Raw genomic sequence first — 24493 nt, 5'->3', positions numbered from 1 at the left:
CAGGGCTATGTCCTTTCACTTAAATCATATCTGGGTGTCGAAGAGGAATCTCACTACACAGCAGAATAATGCATTTGCTCCCACAAAACCAAAGCCAGGAGCTGCATGTCCTACCTGTTCTTGGATTCATCAGAATCCAATGCCTGACACTCTACTGAGCACTGTGTGTGTGTGTATACATCCATTTTTTTCTTTCACTCTTATAATACCCCTGTTCTTTGCACTTTGAGATTAAGAATTGAGCATCAAAAATACTAGTTAACCTCCCCGAACACTAGAAAAGGGCTGCATCTCAAAGAAGCTTTATTTGCTTCCAAAGACCAAGCCCTAATACTCCCATTTCATATCACAAACGTCAAAAAACATTTGGGCTGGAGAGCTGGCACAGCCGTTAAAGGCTCAGGCTCACAACCAAAAAGACATTTTTAAAGTCTAACAAAAATCTGTCCATCCCATTATCTTGAAAAGCAAAAGTCCAAAAACCACACAAAGATAAAAAAAAAAGCTTCAGGTTTAATAAAAATTGTTATGAGGGGGCAAGTAAACCCAAACCTATTTGCTTGATATTCTGTTTCTTCTGTCCTCCTACTGTTAAAGTAGCGTTAAAAGCCCATAAGGGAAAGCTAGTACCTCCCTGGACAAAGAACGGCATCTGCTCTGAGTGCAGACAGGCAGTGGTCTCCTTCCTTTAGAGTTAATCCAGTTGGGCAGGTCATAAGGGACCACCCTCTGGAAGGCGGATTTACCTAATGTTAAGTTGAAGCGAAGGGAAAAATCTTATCTCTTTAATGAGATAAAGTACTTTTCCTTCCCCCCAGTTCCCACCCAGTGTGCAGTCTATAGAGCTGTGGCTATGTGGTTCTAAGCTTGCCTGTGTTTCTAAATTAACCAGAAAAGTGTGATTCCATTTTTCTTCTTTTTCCCTCTCTTTCAGATGTTGGCCAGAGCCTATCTATCTATGCCTTTTCTTGCACTTTGGGCTTTTTCCTTTTTTTCTCCCCCAGTCCCTTCACTTTTTGTCACTTTGGGGCCTGGTTGCAGAACCCATGCCTCCTATAAAAAGCTTGGCTTTGTCTTGTTCTCGTCCCCATTTCCCTCCTCAGGGCAGCTGCGAAGATTTACGGTCTTCCTGCCCTGGTAGTTTTCGTCTAAACTTTAATAAAATTGTTCTTGAGCTTCCTTCCTCAAGTCATTCTTAAATTATTTTTTAAAAATATTTTATTTATTATTTTTATTTTACGTGTATGAGCGTATTGCCTGCGTGTAGGTGAGTGCACCCGTGTTGTGAAATGCCGCCGAGGTCAGAAGAGGGCATTGGATTCCCCTGGAACTGGAGTTAAGGACGATTCACAGCCGCCATGTGGGTGCTGGGAATCGAACCCGGGTTTTCTGCAAGTACAGTCAGTGCTCTTAACCGCTGAGCGATCCCTCCAGCCCCATTAAATTATTTTTTTAACGAGATTAAAAACCCTGAGAAGGGCCCATCATTTTTCCAGGAACCTGAGATACTGGAGCTGGGACTCTCAAAAATTCCATGGAACACTTACAGGAACTAATTTTGGGGCCTAGGAAATTGGAGTTCAGTTGACTGTACAGTCAGGATCTCTCTTATCCTCAGCCCTCTAACCTTTCTTCCCTAAGTGTATTCATAATTCCAAATTCTCTCTCTGTTTGGTATGTAAATAATTTTTAAAAGCCTCTTCCCATTTTAGGTCAGCAGACTTAGTAAATCTGGAACCTGGTAACCTTCCCTTTGCAATGTGAACCTCAAAAGAGATAATGCCCTTCTATCTCAGTTTCTGCAAGAAAGGGTAGAGTTGGGCCCCTGGCCTCTGGTTATACCATTGCCTCCAGCCATAAAGGTAGGAGAAAGAAAATTTTCTTTAGGTTGAAACCGTTTGGGCCAAAACAATTGCTCCCCCAGTTCCTTCATTTTTCTCTTATGAGCACTCCCTTTCTCCCTCTGACCCCCACAAAGCTTTGAGCGCAGGCTGATTTCTAATTAAACAGTCTTGAATAAATTTTCCTTACAGTTTTATTTCCTTCAAGGTAGTTTTTCATTTTAATATAACTGTGCTTAGAAAAGGGGGAAAGAATGATGAGGGTTTGTGTTGTAGTTCAGTGGTCGATTGCCTGTGATGAGAGAGGGCCACAATCTGATCCCTAGCACAAAGAAGGGGGAAGGAAGGAAGGAAGGAAGGAAGGAAGGAAGGAAGGAAGGAAGGAAGGGGAAGGGAAGGAGGGAAGGAGGGAAGGAGGGAGGGGAGGAAGGAGGGAGGGAGGGAGGGAAGGAAGGAGGAAGGAAGGTAGGTTCCGAGGAAGGAAGGAGGGAGGGAAAGACAGAGGGAGGGAGGGAGGGAGAATGATACCTTAACGAATTTTTTCTACTATAATCATATTCAATTTAGGTTTACCACAGTATTTTGGAGGATTAAATTTATATACATGAAAGTATATAGACATTCATCATTTATATACATGAAAGTACAGACGTGTATATTAAATTTATATACATGAAAGTATAGACATTCATCAATGTCTAAACTCCAGCCACCCATCCTGAGGATGAGCTGGGCTCTCTGTGCTGTCTGGTCTGGTACTCAAGAGATGCTCTAATGTTCCCTCAAATGGAACATTCATTAGTGCTGTTTTTCTGGCTGTAGCTCAAAATCCTCCATTTTAACAGCAATGTGTTGGCTATTATTGGCTAATTAGACTCACTTTTGAATGATTACATAATAAATAACCCAAATTTAAATGAAGAACAAAATTATTTTCTAATCAGGCCCAAAAATATCATCTAATAAATGCTATATTCCTTTAAATGATTGAGATTACTTATTTAATGAAAAGACGCACCATGTTCAATATAATATCTTTACTCCTAATGTGGTTAATGGAATCAGTTCAGTAGAAATCCTTTGATCTTTTCTTAAAATAGCACACTGGAAAACCACTTAAAATTGCATAGTAATTGTAGCAAATTTACCCTAATGAATAGTAATACATGTAAAGGACCTTTTACCATCAAATTTAAATTTATGTCAGGGAATTATTGAAATGAACATCTTAAAAGTTAATCCTGTATTTGTGGTGTGCCCAAATTTAAAGGACAGAATCTTCTGCATAGCAAGAACACAAAGCTTCCCTTCTCTGCGCTATCCCCTGAGCTATGAAAATAATTACTGTTTTGTTTGCTAGAGAAATATAATGCTTGTAAGTATTAAGACCAATGATGAGCAAAGGATTGGTTCCCACTAAATTCAAGCGATAATTGTTACCTGTCATTACCCATATTGTCAGAGTACCAAATAGAGCCATAAATTTAACTGGTCAAGACTATAAAATCTCTAGCCTATCTGTTGGAATACTCACCTTTCCAGTTTCGCTAGTCAATCATCTGGTCATGGGACCACAATTAGGAAGGCAGGTTCACCTTAAATTACGCTAAATAGATGGGTGGAATACCTGGTGCGTTAATGAGATAGTGAACTTTTCCTGTCTGGAATCCTGCCTCTCAGCACAGAGCTTCTCAACCCAGCTATATGTAGGTCTCTGTAAGTTTGCCTGCTTTTCTGAATTCTTCAGAAAAGTGTAATCTTTCCTTTTCTTCGCCACATCCCTTTTCTAAATATGCTTTCTTTAAGGCTTTGGGCTGCCCCTAGCATCTTGTATTGCTTTACTTTTTCTCCAAAGCTTCCTTCTCCCAGCCATGTGGCTGGCTGCCAGTCAGCCACGTGTCTGACCTCCATGCAGGCTCTAAACCTGTGTGGTCTTTCTTTCTCTCCTCCATTCGCCTCCTCAAGGCAGCTGCCAAGGTTACCAGCTTGCCTGCCCTGAGGATTTTTCTTTTAAATTCTAATAAAATTGGAAAAGCTTCCATCTGTTTCCAATCTTAAATTCTTTTTTGAATGAGACTAAGAACCTTCTAGGGGACGCTCTTTCGCCCTGTTTCAATATCATCTGAGCCCTGGTCCAGACATGTAACTAATGCACAATCAAAAATGTTCTGAATGGCTACACTGATGGTCTTCTCCAATGACTTAGATTACACCGTAAGAGATTCCAGCAACACAAAAAATAAACAGGCACAAGTTGATCCTTCTTCCTGCAACCGATCCACTAACTTACTATTCAATGGAACTTTTCTGTTTTCTAGTATGACAAAGTTTGCTTGATTGAGAAGTTGCCTCTCCCCAAATGTAAAGAGATTTGACATTTATTCTCAGCATTATAAATATAAGAGGAACCTAGCCTCAAGGAAAGAGGAAGCCAAACCTTTTTTTACCTGTCAGGGAGAACAGATTGGATTTGTTTATCTGGAAGTTTCCATATCAAAGAGGGTCATTATTTTCATTTAAGGTTCTTAATATCGATATGAAAACTACACTTTCCAAAGATTTCCAGAATTATTGAAGAGTGTCATAAAACTAAAGATGCACAGATGATCAAAATTCACCTGTGAATTTAGGTGGTTTTGCAGTGTTGTCATTTTGTCAGTTTACTAAGGGATTCTAAAGTAAAAGTGTCGGAGAAACCTGATTTACAAATATTTATTTGAAAAAAAAGGAGTCTTGGAAAATATGTATACTTATATATCTATAGTATGATAGAGTAACAACAGGAAGCACTGAACAAAAACTTATTATGACAAAGTATTGTTCTTCAACATACTTTCCACATACTAATCTGTTCATTCCAACAACCACAGGTCTTGGGTAAAGGAAAAGCACAGAAGATGCAAGAGGATTTTTTTGGAAATGTATGAAGAAAAGGTCATCTGTCAAGTGTTTTATGCAGCGTGAAGCAGATAGTTTTGGACAGTTGTGGCCTGTGTCCAATGAGCGTTTGTTTTTTCTACTGTGAAGTTGGGGTTCTTTAGCTCTCCTGCATTGCATGGCCTCCTTTCATTTCAAAAGCACTGATTATACCAGCATGGACTTATCGCCCATGCTAGCCACGTAAGCCAGTGTGGCTGGATTCAACTTTAATTGAGTTCCATGTGTTCCCACCCAGGGGGTTGTCCTTGATCTAGTTTCAACATGCTCAGCTCCCATCAGGAGGCCTGAATGGTCTCATCAGTTGCCCATCAATTTTCAACCAAAAAAAGTAACAGCATTATATTAAGGGGAAAAATAGCTTTTATATTATTTTTATAGAAATGAATTGGAAAAAGAAAAAGCTACCATTTCTACATTATGATAATTGTTAAATGTATAACTTCCACTAGGACAGTACAGCATAAGATTCCTTGATACCTGCTCTGGTTAGTATATAATCTGTTACATAAATTATATTTATATAACAATTATCAAATACATTAATCCTAATTATTGAAATACCTCTGAAAAATACGTCATATTTTAATGCCCACTTGGAAATCAGAAAAAAAGCCAAAAAGCACAACATGTAAAACAGCCTCCAAGACAGAATGAAGAATACTCTTTTATAATATTAAACTCAAGTTATAAACTCTACTTTGCTCCCAGGGCTAAGCATAGGCGTGAGTGTACACTGTGATTCAAAAACACTTCAATGATGATGAAATTAATAACTAAATATACAACTCCCTCTTCATTAAGAGTACTGAGTGGAATGGTGGCAATTCAAATTTATCCAGCACTTGATAAAAGGTATAATTTGCTAGTGTTCAGAAAGATGCCAGATTCTTTTTTTTTTTCACTTTTTGTTCCATTAGCAGCTTTGGGAAGAAGGAACATGAATAAGGAAGGTGGTACGGCTGCAGAGAAAAGGCTTTGTTTTCTTTAAAGTGGGAAGAAGGTCTGAATACTTAGAACCATATGTAAATATTCAGATAGTGTGAAATACCCAAAAGGTTTGTGAGGTGCACTTATAAAAGTAATCATGCATCTCTTCAGAAATACCTGTTTTTACCAGCTTAGGGAATTACTGATGCAGGAGATAAGAACATTTGTAAATGTCTGCCACAGTGTTAGCATTTTAAAGAATTGGTTTCCCCACCATAGACCTGCTTATATGTGAAATTATTTTTAAAAAGATATACAGAAGCCAAAATGTAACAATACCAGCAGTTACAATTATTGCCAATATTACTTTTTTTTTTGTTGTAAAGAGAAGTAACAACTTGAGAGAGATGTAAGAAAGCCAGTCCATCCACAAAGAGCAACCCATGGGGCAGTATCCCAGAGAGAAACTATACCAGAATCAAGCAGGGTAAAGAGTAAAGAACAGAGACTGCTTTTCTTAAATAATAGTTGGAAAATAAAAAAAATATATTATAAAAACTGAGAATTTTGTAGCAAGCGGTTATAAAATTAGTGTAATTCTGTTAGAGGCACAATATTACATAAAACATTAAAGAACTTGGAAAAAATCAGAGAGTTGAATGGAAGAGTCAATGGAGAAGGAGACTGCATTTAGAGAATGTAATATAAAAAGAGAATCCCTAAAGCATTCACCTTTTTAAGGTGGGTTCTGTGAGTATCTGAGCGTATCTGTCAGCCAAAATTATGCCTGGTACATAGCAGGTGTACTTATGTGATTGACAGAAAAAGGTATAACTTCCAGTAGGACAGTACAGCACGAGATCCTTTGATACCTGCTCTGGTTAGTATATAATCTGTTTTATAAAACTTGACTTGGGTATTGAGAGACTGATTACTGCTGGGTGAGGAAGAGCTTATCTTCTTAACGCAAAAGACTAGATAGGCTGACTACACTTCAGTGGATGGACTTGCACTGGGGATCTTCCGGGGACACTGACTTGACACAGTGGGACTTAACACAGATGACAGAGTATATGGGTTCCAGAGTGGGGGCCGGTGGGACAAGGATATAAAGATGATTAAGATTGTTTGAGATATTCTGTATGAAATACACAAAAATTCAATAAAAACAAATTTTTGAAAACTCAAAATAAAAAATCCCTTTGTGGCTCTACCTTAAACACGACTGGTAGGATCACAAGGCTGATGTAAGTGATCCTACTGGAGTGGCAGAATTTGAAATACTTGCTTTACCAAGATGATGAACAGAAAACTAAGGAGTGAAGGAGGAAGTTAAATTCGGCTTGGGGTAGAAGTGTTAAAGTGAGGTAAGTGAGGACTGAGGAGGTGGCTTAGTAGGTAAGAGTGCTATGCAAACCTGAAGACCTAAGTTCCAATCACCAGCACGTACATTAAAAAGAAAGAAAAGAAAGGAAAGGAAAAAACAAGATGTGGATATCCGTGACCCACTGTTGCAGGCAGAGACAGGCAGATTTCCAGTAGCTCCTTAGCCAGCCAGTTTAGTCAGAAAAGCAAGCTTCAGATTTAGTGAGAGAACTTTTCTCAAGGGAGTCAGGCAGAGAAAGGTAAAGCAGGACATCTGATGTCTTCTGATCTCCACGGATATGCAAATACATACACATATAACACACAGTGTTAAAATGCTTGTGGTTACATAGAATCAGTAGCTGTGCTTCTTGTGTTTAGGGCATCACACACTGTAGCAGAAAAATGTTTAAACGTTTAGAATAAGTCCAGAGAACGATGTAGACAAACAGGTACCTGTTTCATTGTGAGCCTTCTTGTGGGTGATGGTGGAAGCTGGGCATTAGCAAACTAGTGGGAGACTAGCACTCAAGATCCTTTCAGATAACGACAAATGCGGTAAAGAAGAGAGGACAGAAGGACCTTGTGAAGCATAGCTGGTGACCAGCGGGTGCTTCCTCCTATTCTGTGAGGATATTTAATGAAGTAGACAAAAGTCAGATGAATTGAAAGGAGAAGGGGAGGGGGCTAGAGGGATGGCTCAGCAGTGTAGTTCTTGTAGAGGACCCAAGTTCAGTTCTTAGCACCCATGTCAAGCAGCTCATAACTGCCTGGAACTCCAGCTCCAGGAGACTTGATGCTCTAGCCTCTGCTCCGCAGGCACCTGCACTCACTTCTCATATGCACAGTTCCCCACTCAGACACATACATGCAATTAAAAAATATATATATAATATATAGATATATGCATGTATGTATGTATGTATGTATGTATGTATGTAAAAAGGGAAGACTAAAGGGTGTCTCCCTCTTCCCTCACCTGTCTCCTTTTCTTCTTCCTCCTCCATCCTGTTCTTAGGTCCACAACCCCCTGAGAATGGCAGAGACCATAGAGTAGTCACTAAAGAATGTGTAATAAGACCTATAAGCAATGGTTAGACTAATTGGACCATTTAGCTCAGGAAGAAAGAACAAGTGACAATTTCGAGTGCAATTAGAGTCCTCACACTGGATTTACTAGGTACTTAAGTAAGGGTTCTGTCTAAAGAGGGTGATCCCCTATACTCAGCAGAAGAGGGATTTAGGCCAGAGGAAAATCAGCAAGCACTACAATTAGTAGGAAGTTCCCATTACCGTTGGAATCATGCTTAAATGCTGAAATCAATGCTGCCCTCAAAACACACTAATTGTGAAAATTAAATCAAACACATGCATGCACACACACATGCACACAAACAAGACAAAACTCACTTTGTAGATGGAATAATCTGTGCTGAAGATTCAGAGAAGACTGAGGCAAACAATAATGATGGCTTGCGTCTGAGATTAACACCAGAAATATCTTGGCATCAGAAAACAGAGAAGGAAATTTGAGGGAGGAAGAGGCAAAGAGATAGGAGTAATACCACCATGGAAAAGCAAAAATCATCTTCTTTTCCGAGAAAAGGTCTCCTTGGAGTCCCAGCTGGCTTGGAACTCGCTATATAGAGCAGGCTGGCCTCAGTCTCACAGAGATCTGCCTGCCTCTGCCTCTGCCTCTGCCTCTGCCTCTGCTGGGATTAAAGGCATCCAACACACCCAGCTTCCTTTTTTTTTTTTTTTTTTTTTTTTTTTGACTAGATGGAGACAGTAGAAAGAACACCAACAAAAACAAAGGTAGGATATTGACTATAAGGACCAGTGTGGTGATCTCACAATGAAGAGCGACTGAGAGCAGAGATGAAGGAGTAGAACTGAGTGGATGATCACCAGAGATGAAAAAATCACATGTGATGGGTGACTGTGGGGCTGAGAGCTTTGTGGGAGTGGATCTGCCTAGAAAGGAGGGTAGATCTCTAGCATTAGCTAGCTCCTGATGAGAATGGACTGGGTGCACTGAACCCTCCCTGGCAGCTGTTTCTAAGTGCTTGCACCTGGATAAATAAGTGACATGCATAAAAGAGATACAGCCTATGCATCTAAAAGTATTTTAAACTCAAGAATCAGAATGAGTAGACTTACTTTAAAATGGTAAGTTTTAAAAATAAGAATACAAATTATTTTATTGTGACAAATTCTCCTGGGGTTTTAGGTAACATTTGCAGAGGCAGTGAGCTGACAGTGGCCACTTCACTTCCCCAGAAGTCATTTTGTTAAGACAAACAAGGAAATTGAGACAGCACTTTGAAAAAAAAACCCCAAAACTGATGGAAATGAGCCTCATATTGTGAATATCTGATGTGATTCATTCATTTTTAGGGTCCACTGTTTTCACTTAACCACATAAGGGCTGTATAGAAACAGTGGTCATGTGTCAGTCCCATCAGAAGAGATGCAAACAGCTCATAAAAAGAGAAGCAGCAATAGGGAATCACCTAGAAATAAAATGCAGCTTGAACTGTCGGGAAACATGGCAAGAACCAAATCTTTCTCTATTAAATCTATTGAGGACTTTACCTGCCATTTGTTTTATAATTGCTATAATGCTCCAACTTCCAAAATTCAGAATTATATCACTTAAGATACTTTGCTAGCACAGTGAACAGTGGGTTTTTTCAACAAAGACTTTTTCACAATGTATTATAAATTTTTAGCTTTATGATTCTACAAGCAACCTAGGGAAAAGTCTATTGTAACATTATACACAACAGCGCTGTGAGCTAAAGGAGGCCGAACAGTAAGGCAGCTGCTCCCTGTTGCTTTCTCTGAAATGTATATTCTTGCTGGTTTTGTTTTTAATTTTTTTAAGTGAGGAAGTACATATAAGTGAAGGGAAGCAACCCATCAGATAATTTTAATTAATTATTTAACTTTTTGTTTTACATGTATGAGTGTTTTGCCTACGTGTGTGTGTGTGTGTGTGTGTGTGTGTGTGTGTGTGTGTATGCGCTCCTCTGTCATGCAATGCCCACAGAGGCCAGAAGAAGGCATGGGAATCGCTTGGAAATGCAGTTGTGGATGGTTACTAGCTGCCATGTGGGTGCTGGGAACCTAACCCGGGTCTTCTGCAAGAACAAACAGTGTTCTTAACCACTGAGCCATCTCTCCAGCCCCTATTGGATAATCTCTTTGTTTGGTTTGGTTTCTTTGAGACAAGAGCTCAGATAGCCCAGTCTGGCCTTGAATTCACTATGTAGCCAAAAATGACTTTGAAATCCTCATCCTTTCTCTTTATCTCCACAGTGCTGAAATTACTAGCGTACGCTGCCATGCCCCTCTCAAAACCCACTAGACAGTGCAGCATCTTACAATGAGGTAGCTCAAGGTAGCCCTCCACACATAAATGGCAGCTCTTCTAAGGAATATAACATGCAACAAAGATTTACAGTAAAGGCAAGGAAGTAAGAAAAAAAATTGACTAACCTAACCCACCTGAGCTCGGCTCACAGGGGTCAATGTCCTCATCGTCACTGGGACACTCTGCTGAGGCCACAAGGATGTCATCTGTGGTCTGCAAAGAAATCACATTCCACAGATTAATTCAAAGTGCTCTGGGAGGTCGTCTTCTCTTTTTCTCATTCACAAGTGAAACATAGTTTGTGATCACCTCACAGGTTGAGAAACTGAACTCATTATTTCCCCTTTCAGAGACACAGCTGAAATTCACCAACATGTCTTAGATCTCTCATGGAAGTACCTGCATGTATGGGAAAACCTGCTTAGGATTTGTTTTACTTGTGGACATACAAGCAGGCAAGAGGGAGGAGATCATCCATTCAGCTACAAAGAGAAGCTGCATATAGGGGACACAGATGCTTGAAACAAGCTGGCAGACACAGACGATCTGAAATTTATTACATCCCCGGAGTGCTACAACGTATGCATCAGTGGGCTTTATGTAGTACTTGTGCTTAGCTTCCTGAACGCTGAACAGCCATAACCTTTTACATTCACGAACAGGTAGTTTGATAAATCTCTGAGATGTAGCTTGTCATAATTGGGAAACACAGATTAAGTAGAGAATTAGATATATGTTGCCTCAATGCAAAAGAATGAAACGTAGTTTCATTTAAGGTACTTTGATACCCAGATATCACTTTTACAATGTTCAGATAGTAAGTACTGTTTCCTTACTGCCCTTTTCACCCATTATGCTTCATAATGAATAAAAACTGTGCCCAGGGCAAGGGAGGGGAAGGTGACTGCTTCCTTAGGGATATTATAGTTGCTTTACTGCATTTACAGTATAAATGATAATAGTCATGGTGATGAAAAGCAGTGTGTAAATCCTAGTAGTTACTCACATAATCAGCACATCGACAAGCACCAAAGGTTCTCTACTGTCACTTATGTGCAGTCATAAACTCAGCAGTTATTGCATGGAATGTGTGAAAGTTTATATCAGATTTGCCTAATACTAAAATAAAACAGAATTCAAAGTACAAGAAGGAAAATATCTCATTACATTTGCAAAGTGTTTAGGAGATTTAGAAGATTCCGAAGACACAGTAAAACTGATGTAGTCCTCATTTCACAGTTGAATTAAAATAACAGGGTATGGGGGTATAAAGATGATTAAGAAATCAAATATTTTATACTTACATGATTGTAAGTTTCGATATACTTCTAAAATGCTATGAAAAAAATTTAAGTTTTTCTACCAAAAGTTTTCTGCTTTGTGTTACCTGAGCACACTGCAAATTTCCTTTTAAGAGATGCACATTATTATTGACTTATCTAACTTATTCTACTACAATGTGGCTCCTTGGGTGCATCAACCACGTTTCTTGTGCAGACGTTTTGTTCCTTGAGTACTTTGTAATGATGTCAAGGCTTTATAAAGCCTATTCATTCTGCTAGTGAGCTCATTGGAGGCAAAGGACAGGAACTGTCTTCTGATAACTGATTTGACAACTAAGTCATTATTTTAGCTTTTAATGAGATGATTATTCACTGAGGGTGTGTGTAGATATCTCTCAGGGTCTTCTTTTTTTTCCCCCTTTTTATGAAACACTTTTCTGCTACCCAATGATACTCATAACATTACCAGTTCAATTCCAGAATTTAAATGTAAAATTTTAAAAGGAATTAAAATGCTTAGGGTTTTGGAGTATGTTATATGAATATTAAAAGTAGTATCTGGGGCTGGAGACATGGCTCTGTGGTTAGACACACTGTTTTTAAAGATTAAGTCAGTACATTGAAAGTACCTAGAACAGGATCACATTGTAAATGTTGATTACATTTTAATATTATCAATACTGACCTTGATATTTCATGAAGGTGGAATCATTTTAATTAAATCATTTTGAACTATATTTCTAAATAACATAATTTTAGATTTTAAACTAATAGTTGTACATATGAATTCTTTTCAACTTGGACCTAGGTTCAGGCTGACATAGGAAAACATCAAATATGAGTTAGGGTGCTTGCTCCTTAATATAAATTTGTGGCTACACACTTGTGGCTTGTTAGATAATGTTCCTGCAGACTAAATAATTTAGGTGACACAAGTTAATTTGCTCTTAAAGCTTTTTTTGGGGGGGGGGGATAATTCTACAAGAGAGAAAATGTGATGTTCTCAGTGTTAACATTTCACAAAACACAATATGTAAAAATTTTTTAAAAGGTCATATAAATGTCATATAATGGTATCTTGTACAGCACTCTTCTTACAGGAAAAAAAAAAATCACTACACAAGCAGCACATGGTGACTCTTGCCTTTAGTTCCAGCACTCAGGAGGCAGAGGCCAGTGGATCTCTTTGAGTTTAAGGCCATCCTGGTCTACATAAGGAGTTGTAGATCAGTCAGGGCTACATGGTAAGACCTCATCTTAAAAAAAATAAATGGAGCTGGAGAGATAGCTTAGTGGTTAAGAGCACTGACTGTTCTTGCAGAGGACCCAAGTTCAATTTCCAGCACCCACATGGTGGCTAACAACCCTTCTAACTCTAGTTCCAGGGAAGCCAACGTCTTCTTCTGACTTTCAAGGGCATTGCATGACATGGGTATACTTAGACATATGCAAACAATATACTCATACACATAAAATAAAGATGATATTAACAATAAAACAAAATAAAATAGACAATTGTTGTACAATGCCCACAGAGGCCAGAAGAGGGTGTTGGAGCCCCTGGAATTGGATTTATGGACAGTTGTTAGCTGCCATGTGGGTGCTTGGATTTGAACCCGGGTCTTCTGCAAGAACAGTCAGTGTTCTTAACCATGGCACTATCTCTCTAGCCCCCTACATTTTAGGTTTTTAATGAACTTTTTCCTATAGTATATATATATATATATATATTCTTGATTGTTCTATATTTTTCTTTAAAAATAAAAACAATTGAACCACTGATCACATCTTGCCAAGCTAGTTGTTATTGTAGTTAATAGGGTTCACAGCTGGGTAGAGTTTATGATTATTTTTTCCTTCCAGTAGTATGCAGAGCACCTTCCAGCACTATTAACACTAGCCAGTAGAGATGAGGCTCTGAAGCCAGCACCAGCTTGAGTTCTTCCTGTTTGGTCTACAGCTCATGTGTGTAGCATCTTCAGAACTAGGGTATTACTGTCCAATTCTGGAGGGTAACCAAGAGCAGGGGCAATGGCCAGTATTGTTTGAGGGTCTGTGGGATTCCTGGTCAACAGCTTCTAGAAAGGGAGTCCATTCTTGGCATTGAGATTTTAATTTATTTCTATTAATTAATTAATTTGTTTATTTATTTATTATTTTGATTAGCTCATGATGTCTAGAAAGGACTGCATCCCCCTGTTAAAAGATAACTCTTTTAATCTCTTACGATGTATATGTATATAATTTAAGAAGCTTCTATAATGTAGGTTTCCACATAGCTTTTACTAAAAGACTTTAGTGTTCCTTATCCCTCCCTATACTCCGTCCTCTACCCACCCTCCCATTCCCAGCCCCATTTAACCTTTCCTGCTCTAATGTTCTATTTCCCCCTTCAATAATATATATTCATGTCGGGTGTGGTGGCACATATCTTAATCCCACAACTTGGGAAGCAGAGGCAGGTGGATCTTCTTGAGTTTGAGGCCAGCCTGGTCCCCATAGTGAATCCAGGCAAGCTGTGGCTACAGGGGGTCTCTGAATTCTCAATAAGGCACAGATATTATATAAGTAACCAACCGTTCTTTAATTGGATTTAAAGTCAGTTTCTTAGGAAGAGCCCATATCTGACATTAATATCAGGCTTAGGAAACTGAGGCTAGACAGGTCACAGGACATAGTAGAGAACCTAATGCTAGTTTTCTACTGAATAGTTATTGTATTGAACTGACTGTGAATGACTTACTCTAACACTCATAGATGAATGCATCTCTCAGCTCTTACCAGAAAAATTTCTTGATACAGCACATGATGATTAATACAGAGATGCACAACAGGGCAATGTTCGGAGAACAAGGGGCTACAGCATGCTTATCCCTGAATAGGACACTTATATCAAACTTTGCTCATTTCAGAAGCAGGGGTGGAAAGATTGTAAGAGCCAGAGGTGGTGGATGACTATAAGGAAATAGTTTTACAGACAACTGGTCAGTTACTCATATGAACTCACAGCAACACTGACAGCATTCACAAGTCCCATGCAACCTCAAACCAGTAAAACAATCCCAGCACAGGCATGAGGAGGTGGGTAAGAAGATCCAACCCCACCTAGGGAAATTCTGGCAACAGATGGCTGCTGGGAGGGGCAGAGACGGTCTCTTTCAAGGGAGGGTTCTTGGTAGGTTAGCCAGGCTCCAGTGGCTAGAACCACACTGGAGAACATTTGCAGATACAAATTAGACTAACAGGCCTTATTTTATATCTAATAATTAAATTGAAAGAGGGACAATCAGACAAGGTGGGGACAAGGGAGGGGATCTAAATACCATGAAATCATATTGTATAAAAATTGTAAATATTCCATTAAAAATGAAAAAGAAAACTAGCAAAATCTTGTAACTAAAAATCTTGAATCAGTCTATGCCTTGACAGAAATCATCACAATACGAAAAATGAAGCAGTGACTCAAGTGTAAGGGGAAAAAAAGTCAAACTTCATTTTGAAGGTGGATTTAGCTGAACAATTCTCTAGCAGAGCTGTGTAATTGAAATTTAATTCAGTTGCTTAGAGTTGCCTCTCTATGACTTACTGTTGAGAGAGTAGTATTTAAAAAAAAACCCTCAAATATGTCACATTAATCAATTCTGTTCTTCAGTATACTTCTGCTTCATGTTTATAACCTTTTTCAGAAAAGAGACAAACCACTGTAAGAGACAGAATAGAGATCGAGCAAAAGCATTAGCTTTACATAGCTGTCCATTTAGATAAGTGTCTGTAATTGTGCATCTTAACCACTGACAGGTCAAAGACCAGTGCTGATGTTCCGCAATAGAGACTTGTCTGAGCACATACAGGGCAAGCATCTATCCTTGTTTCAAATATCTGTTAAAACGAAGATGTCATGCCTTTAGAAAACAGCAACTTGGAAAGAATGTGAGAAATAAAGGGACCAAAACTTGATCTATTATGCTCTGCAGATGAAAACCAACAAATAGGATTTGGGGGAAATATATTCAGGCAGCAATAGACTACCTGATAGTTTACAAACTATAGAAGCTCTTCTTTTCTCACAGAGGAACTCCTCCTCCCCATCATTTGCAGTATGTACAGTACTTGTCATTAAAAAATATACAGCTCAAGTGTCTATCTGTGTGGTTAAAAAATAAGGTGAGTGGATAAACAAATCTTACATCTCTATATCCAAATTTCATGTTCCACCTAAGAATAACATTTCTAGACTTCATTGTCATGATACACACCTCTGTTGAAGACTGATCCCTTTCAGAGAAGAATCATATAAGAAAATTCAATCAGAAAGGCCAAGATGTTTTATGTGGAAAAGACCTAATTCCAGCCATGCAATCAACAGTCCTTCATTGATTCTAAAAATTTAATGTAAATTTTCTTTCTAAACTGCAACAGTCTATCCTTCTCTACATCTGAAATCAAATGTATCATATACATACAAGTATGGTACTGGCTGACGTGTGCTACATCTGGTTAACTGATTGACACTTATTGTTGGTGATGGTTTTCTCTAGGTACAGCGGCTCTGAGAAAACAACGATTTTCACTCTCAGCACTCTTGACTGAAGTTCACAGTTTCTTTGGAGTTTAGCATCACTAGGTGAGATTCTTTCAAAATGCATCTGACAAGATGCAGAATTAGTATCAAGAATTCCTCAAGAAAAGTCCAACCCTCCACACTTATGGAGTGAGGTATCTTTAGGAAGAGGGGGAAGTCTCAGTTGTTATCAGGTGGAAAAACTGCAGAAAAAAGTTATCCAATAGTAACATACATAAAATTCTTAACAGAAATCAATTTCGTTAAAATCAAATCGATAGAAAATTTTAAATTGGCAGTTTCAGTAAATCCACAATCCTATTAGAGGAGCAAAAAGAATTTAGACACCGCATAGCTCTTTAGACACTGAATAGATCCTAAGGGCATTTCCATTGTTTCCGTCAACTTTAGGGTTCTTACTTGGACACTGTTCTTCCATGGGCAGCCAATGCCATATGAAGAAGTCCATTTCATTGACCACTCTTTAATAAAAATCCAACCTACCATGAGGGACTTTAGGCAATTGATGGCTGCTGGGTGGAGGGAAGACAGTGTCTTTCAGTGATGGGACTTTTGGTGGGCCCAGTGGATAGACCCACACTGAAGGACATTTGGGGACACAAATCAGACACTATAGGATGTGATATCTATATATATATAAAGAAAATACATTATAATGAGTGGGGGCAGTGGGGAGAGGTGCACTTAGAAGAGAGGATCTAAGTACCATCAAACTATATTGTATGAAATCATAAAAATTCAATAAAAATAAATGAAAAAAGAATAAGATCTCATATGTGGAGCTCATACAAAGGAGCTCCAGCATGTGAACAGCAAGCGTAGTGAGGACCAAATACTCAACAGCAAACATGAAGCTCCTCATTTATTCATCGTTATTTTCTGGTGGGCATAAAATATGTTCACTACCTATGGAGGTATGAATTGTGCTTCTACTTTCCCACTGTCTTCTAGAGCAGATGAAAACATTACTCCTTAACACAAACAACAATGGAGTCAATCCAAACATCATATTTTCCTTGAAATGCAACCATGCTCCCAAATCTATCATTTCACACACAAACAGCACCCTCACCCAGAATGCAGGTAGAAATGCTATTACGAGCAGTGGTATATTTAAGTGTCTGCTAAAAAAAAAAAAAAAATCACCCTTTGTACACTCATTTACTCAGTTTGGGTGTGTGAACAGTGGCGTTTGTATATATATTTAGGGCAAGGCTTAAATAGCCCTGAAAACAGCCGGCATTCACATATTTTTAATGCTCTTTTCCAAATGATGCCTGAGGCTATTACCAAAAGTAACCATGAATCAGCTGCCTGCTTGGAAAAAAGACAGACTTGAAAGGCATTCAATTTTCTTCCAAAATTTCTCAGCTGCTTAAAATGTATGTGATGATTTCAGAAGAGTTAAAGTGGGATTCAGTAGAAAAACTCCACCGTGGTAAAGAGATCCCCTGTCTCACTCAGTCTAACACATTGTTATGTACATTTGATATTGGTTATCTTATCAGGCCAAACTGAGAGGAAATATAGAAATGTACGCATAATATCACAGAGAAATATAAGGAGAAGGAAAGAACAAAATAGGGTTCTTACCTAACTAATTACCAAACCTTCCAAAAATACATCTGGTGCCAGAAAACTTGAAACTAAGTTAATGCTTTTACAGAAACAGCACATCTCTTTTATTGTTTCTTTAAACTACTACTGGTCCTTATTCTAATACTGTCCTCCCACCCTCAGCCAGAGTAACTCTGGAGGGTCTGCCAAAGAACAAAGTGAAAGCCAAGTTTCAACTTTCAATAAGGCACCAGAAAAATCCATTCTGGGGCCCAGCATTGTGGCACATGCGTTTAATCTCAGCTCTTGGAAGGCAGGGGCAGGTGGATCTGCATGATGACGAGTCCAGCCTGGTCTACATAATGAGTTCCAGGCCAGCTACAGGGGCTACAGGGCGACACTCAAAAAACAAAACCAAACAAAATTCCATTCTGGATTCTAAGTAATCAGAATTTAGGAATGTAAGACATTGAATATTACTGATTCTGAAATACCACAGGTTCCTAAAGAGCAGCTGGAGTAAGGGGCAGTCAGATGTGCCCCTTCTGTTTGTGGTGGTTTTGGACAAATCATTTTCTGAAATTATTTAGGCCGTTTCCAAATTAAATACTGGCAGATGTTTACAAATGTAAATTGAGGCTTTTAGTAGCGGTAAAATGAATCTCCAGTCCAGCTATTGTGACTGAATGGTCGAATTAGTCACACAGGTTAAACCGAAAATCCTTATTGGTAATGAGGCCAAAACAGGATTTATGATTGCAGCATGCCAATGGTAGACAGTTTCAACCAGCAGAATTCTAAAATCCTGGATTTCAATGTTGGTGTGCAACACATGGAGAAAGAAAATCATGTTTTCAGTGAGGATTCATATTTCCTCTTGTACGGAGATTGATTTTAATGACCAGTGATATACACTTTCCATTTTATATGTACAGAAACTGGAACTAGAGAAAAATTTAAGGGGCTGGAAAGATGACTCAAAGGTTAAGAGTACTGGCTACGCTTGCAGAGGCCCCAGTTTTTGTTCCCAGCACCTACATGGCGTCTACTAACCCTCTGTAACTCCAGTTCCAGGAGATCCAATACCCTTTTCTGACCTCCGTGGACATTGCATAACATGGGTGCACTTACATACATGCAGGAAATACACTCATACTCATAAAATAAAAATAATAAATAAAATATTTTTAAAAATTAAAAAAAACCACAGTTACATAACTAATTAATGGTGGCATTATTAGTTATGTGATCATCCATACCCTCAGTAGACTATTATCTTACTTCAGATGTCTGTCCATACAACCATGCATCCAAGCATCCATACCTCTATCCCAAATGACCTTGGTTTCTAAATGATTTGATATGGTTTACAAATATACTTGAGAAAATTAATTTAAAACAAGTGAAAATGTGGTAAAGCGAGAATAAGTGCTGTAACTGGGACTTGGCACAGCAGAAACACCTCAATTTAATATCTGGTAGCTGATCAATATTGGGAACTAAATCCTAGTCCATAATTCAAGTCTAACTTCTGGATCTTATAAGCAATGTGCATTATACCAGATTTGTTTGTGCATTCTACATAGCACATAAATATGTTATGAGTAAATAAGCATCCGTATACCCAAATCATAGTAATATCCCTACTTCAGGTAGATGTGATGGCTGATGCCTACAGTTCAGCACTGGGGAGGCTAAGGCAGGAGGATTACAAGTTCTAGGCAAGGCTGTTCTACTTAGTGACCTTTTTTTAAAGAAACAAAAATAATAATAAATAATTTCTCTATCTTATAGGTATGTTATGGGAACACTAAGCTTCTATGCTTGACTACTTCTCTCCTCAGAGTGCATGTTTGGTTTGCCATATTATAATATATAATTGGCATACTAATAATTTGCCAGTGTACTCATAAGACAATGAGCAGTATTTTTAGAATATTAAAATAGTGGAGTGTGGGCCTTGACAAATTATTCTGAAATGCAAAACTTTGAGAACTGCCCATATTTAAAAAATGTAATGTAATCTTTTTTCCTGACGATCATCACTCCAAGCTCACTACAATTTTTTGTGACAAAGTGACTTTGTCACAATTGCTCATTTATAAGAGTTTATTAAATCTCAAAATAAGAGTCAGAAAGTATAGATTATTTTCCAGAAGTCTATCCCCTAAGCCTTGGAGATAAGAATTGAGGCAAAAAAATCACATTTTTTCAAAGATTGCATCTGCCTTATAACATCTCTAGAAGTGACAATGAAACTTTGTAAATGGTTTTCCCATTATATCCCATGGCAGGGAATTTATGGTAGAGAAATAGAACAAAGTGACATTATCTTTAAGTGAAAGAAGAATGATTGAAGGTTGGAGGAAGGGAAAGCTAAAAATGTCTTGCAGTAAGTTGGTCTTTCTACTTTTGTGACGCATTCTTGTCCTTCAGGAAAGCAATAAGAAAAAGCCTACTTTGTAGAAAGGACTGAGAAAAAACTAGTTCACTATCATGTGGTCTTTTTTTTTTTTTTCCTATATAACCTCCCTTAGCCAGGTGGGCTGCTACAGACTCTACTACAATGTTCTTATATTGCATGGTCTTTTATTTAATTGCAGAGAAACCAGGCCTTTATAACGCTTTCCTTCAAAATCTAACTATACAATGAAAGTCTTGTTTTCTTTCTGAAATAACTATATGCAGATAAGGACTGGCTGACACTAGCCATCGAATTCAGACCAAGAAAGCAGCAGAGTACAATGCAGTCATGCAATTAATTTCCATTGATTCAAACAGACATTTACTCATTTATTAACTTGTCCTTCCATAGTCATTTGCTGAATGCTTTTGAGCAGTAAAGAATTTTTCAGGCAAGAAATAAAAATGATAATTTTCTGGCTCCAAATATTTATCAAATAATGATAGAACACTGAGTTATTTCTTTTCAGTTTGAAGGTGGGCTGTCCTTTTATAGATTAGGTAATTGATCATTCACATTAACTGCACATTGAGGATTGGCACTGTATGTTCAAGGTTGCTTTTCTGGTGCCTGGCACAATACACAACATTAGGAGACAAATACTTGGTGAATGGATCAGACATGATTCCAGCTTATATGAAGAAGAAAATACAAGTGATTTCATAAGGAAAATAATTTCATCTTCCAGACCACTTCGTAATACTAGATATAATTTGAACAATTTAGAATTTTACAAAGCTTTTCCAAATGTGTTAAGGGAAAATGCAGAGCTGTGATCCCTGCCAGTGTTCCACCAACTGACTGGAGAAGGCCTCATTTGGGGAAGGGGAAGCACTTCTCTGAGGAGAGACAGCATCCACTGTTGCTTTTGAGCAACTGATGTGCTCTCTTCTTATGAGTACCAAAAGGTGATGATACTCCTTCTTTTGCTTTACTTTCACTTTCTGCCCTCCTTTTTTATTTGTGCTGCTCCAAATGCCCATGAAGCCATCTTGGGAGGAAAAAGCACCTCACATAATAAAGAACCAAGGTTATTTGACGCTGACCAGCATGCCAAAGTGTTTGGGGCTCATATTTAAAGCTGCAGGGGGTGGATATATGTTCATCTCCTTTGTGAGTCCATGAGACTTTGCTTTTTGAAAATGTTTCCATGAAAATACATTTTTGATCTAAGAGACAGTCAAGACAAAATTCTTCTGCTAAAATCTTTCCTGGCACAAGGAAAGTGTTCTGTATGTACAGCTCTCCAGTTTAAGATACTAAATTCTTCACATTTTATTAGACTAATTTGCCCAAATGTATGGGTAAGATGTGTGTGTGTGTGTGTGTGTGTGTGTGTGTGTGTGCATGTGCATGTCTATGTGGTGGTGTGTATACTTATGCACATGTACAGGAAACTGGCATCTTCTAATAGTTCTTGAGGATAATTCCTAAGATAGGCAAGTTGTTCCAGTGAATCTGAGATAAGTTCTAGACCAGATATCTCTGCCTCAAAATTCAAATAGGGAATTTCTGGTGGCTAAGAGCTGATTCTCTATGAGCAAGTTGGTCTTTCTTCCATAAGCATAGATAGAGTATATTTGTACTGGAGCTGATCAAACTGGACTTAAATGCCAGCTCTGTCACTTACCAATTCTGTGGCCTTGGGCAACTTTCCTAAGTTCTCTAGGTTTCTCTCTGTGTAAAAGTGAAGTTATTTTCACTCATTATGCAAGAGAACCATGAGCATTAACTGATCCAAAGCCTTGCAGACATACTGACTAGCATGGCAGCCGCTACACGGAAGATGGTATTGATCGTTTATTGCGTAGACATAACTGGATCTCAAAACGCACATATCTCCCTTTGTCCTTATGGAAACATGGAAAGCAATAATAATCCACAGCACTGGACTCCCTAGATATTTAGGGACAGACGTTCTCTTGACAAAAAGCATAATTTTCAGACAAATTGACAGTTCCATATTTATACATTATATAAACAGAGAAATTTATATAATTGATATGTGAGCCCTTTGAACACTGCCTCTAGCAGCATCAAAACACTAATGCTTTGAATTTACCAGAAGCTTCTCCACTATTCTCCATGGAGGCTCAAGAGTTACCTGCTCTAGTTCCTTTCTAGTTAAAGTGAGGAAAACCCTGGCATGGTCAGGTGTGGGTCAGATGACAAGTGCTAATAAATGCTGTGCTCAGTGTGGGACCCAGGAGCACATCCCGACCTGCTGACGACTTCCCATCCAGTTGGTGTCCTACGCCTTCTGTCACATTCAGCTTCATGGTATAGGAATGAAAAATAGCAGGAGTAAGTAATAACCCACTACTTTTTGCAACATGATGTGACTTTGTATTTTAAAATTCATTATTTTATTTTTAATTATGCTATGTGTGTTTGTTGGGGGGGTGTACAAACACATGAGTGTAAATGACCTGCCTGGAGCTGGAGTTATAGGCAGTTGTGAGCCAACTGGTAGGGGTGCTGGGAATCAAACTTGGGTCCTCTGGAAGAACAGTACATACTTTTAGCTGCTGAGTCATCTCTCCAGCCCAATGAACTGTCTTTTCAAACATCGCTCAGTTTTATTGAAAAATCTTCTAAGGCCTTTGAGAAATGACAAAAAGTGGCGCTCACCATCACTGAAGGCTGTCAGAATGAAAAGCACTCAACAGTCAGTGCAAAACCCACTATGGAAAAACCAGGAACACATGTAGGGGCTTGGAGAAAATGTTCCTAATCACTTTCTGTTGAGAACTTGGAGCTTCACTGGAGAGCCTGTCTCTGTGCACACCCTTCATTAGATGGCATCAGTTGCAGAAATTTCCTATAGGTATGAAAGTGTTTTATTTAGTTATGCACTGTCTCTACATGCCTTCTTAGATACCTCTTCTTTTTCTAGCTCTCCATTTACAATCGGTTGTGCTCAATTCTAACATGTTGGCTTACGGTTACCATCATGCCTTTGCCGTCTGGCTGTGTTGTTTTCTTTCCTGAACTCCTCTGCTAAACTTGCCTGGCCCTTTCTCTTCATTCTCAATTTGGGAATGGATGCTGATCAAAGACACAGAACAAACTTATTCACAATAAATATACCATGTGTCACTAGGAGAAATGATGAAATCACCTAAGCCAATTTCTTTAGATAAGAAGTTCAGGAAACAGTTTTTCTTGCTGGCTTGGTATCATTATTATGAGCATCGGTACTAGCAACACAGCAGTGTTTCAGAGTCCCAAAGGTTCCCCACACTGTGCAAGGGTGTGCGTGGTATATGTGTATTGTATGCATACACGTGTGTATGCTTATGTCAATGTATGTGTAGAAGCCAGAGGAGGACGTTGGGTGTTTTGCTATCACTTTCCATCATGACAGGGTCTCTCACTGAACCTGGAGCTATTCTGATAGCCAGAAAGCCCCAGAGACCCTGATATGCTGTCTGCTTGCCACAGCACTGGGGATACATCCATGAGAGTGGCCATGCTCAGCTTTTTACGTGGGTTCTGGGGGTTCAACCTCAAGCACCTCCTAATCACTGAGCCATTTCCCCAGAACTTCTTTCACTGTTTGACTATACAAACTATTAATAGCTCTTCCCTCCTCTAAGGTATCATAGGTCCCTTCTTCTTTCAGTTGGCTCTTCAGATCTTCTTTGAGCTGAGCCTTTGGATAATGAAGGCCATCTAGCTTGAGAAATGATAAATTAGTGCTAAAGAAAAATGTTAAGAGAGATTTTTAAATAGAAACCTCAGGCGATTATAGAACCACTCTTTTGTGGCTCATGGCTTCTAGCACACAAGACCTGCTTTTTTCCTCTAAGTGCAAAGTTACCATGAAGAAAGAATGTGATTTTTTTACAGCAATATTTGCATTACGATAATTTCCCGAGTGGTTGTTCTTGCTTCGCTGAGTTCAGGAAACCCATTGAAACTTGATTCCCTCTATCTTAATTTTTAAAAAAACATTTTATGTTATTTTTATTTTTTAATGTGTATGAATGTATTACCTGCATATGTGTAAGTGCACCCACGTCAAACAATGACTACAGAGGTCAGAAGAGGGCATCAGATCCCCTGGCACTGGAGTTACAGACAGTTGTAGCTGCCATGTTGGTACTGGGAAAATGTGTGTGTGTATGTATGTGTGTGTGTGCATGTGTGTATAGA

The 24493-nt window shown here is 38.7% G+C and overlaps 1 protein-coding gene across 30 annotated transcripts in view; it reads right to left on the bottom strand.

The window, feature by feature from the left end:
* Nucleotides 1-24493, bottom strand: part of Nrxn1 (neurexin 1) — a 1171927-nt gene that overhangs the window by 17903 nt on the left and 1129531 nt on the right. For 21 of the 30 annotated variants that reach the window (XM_029558644.1, XM_029558639.1, XM_029558643.1 and 18 more), the window contains one exon: nt 10575-10662. In XM_029558644.1, the coding sequence (XP_029414504.1) occupies nt 10575-10662 (88 nt within the window). The remainder of the gene's footprint in view (nt 1-10574; nt 10663-24493) is intronic. The other 9 variants (XM_029558653.1, XM_029558649.1, XM_008823024.1 and 6 more) reach the window with 1 other exon arrangement.

This window comes from Nannospalax galili, unplaced genomic scaffold (assembly GCF_000622305.1).
Source record: "Nannospalax galili isolate Female #2095 unplaced genomic scaffold, S.galili_v1.0 scaffold286, whole genome shotgun sequence".
Lineage (NCBI taxonomy): Eukaryota > Metazoa > Chordata > Mammalia > Rodentia > Spalacidae > Nannospalax > Nannospalax galili.
This window is presented reverse-complemented; position numbering and strand designations above follow the sequence as displayed.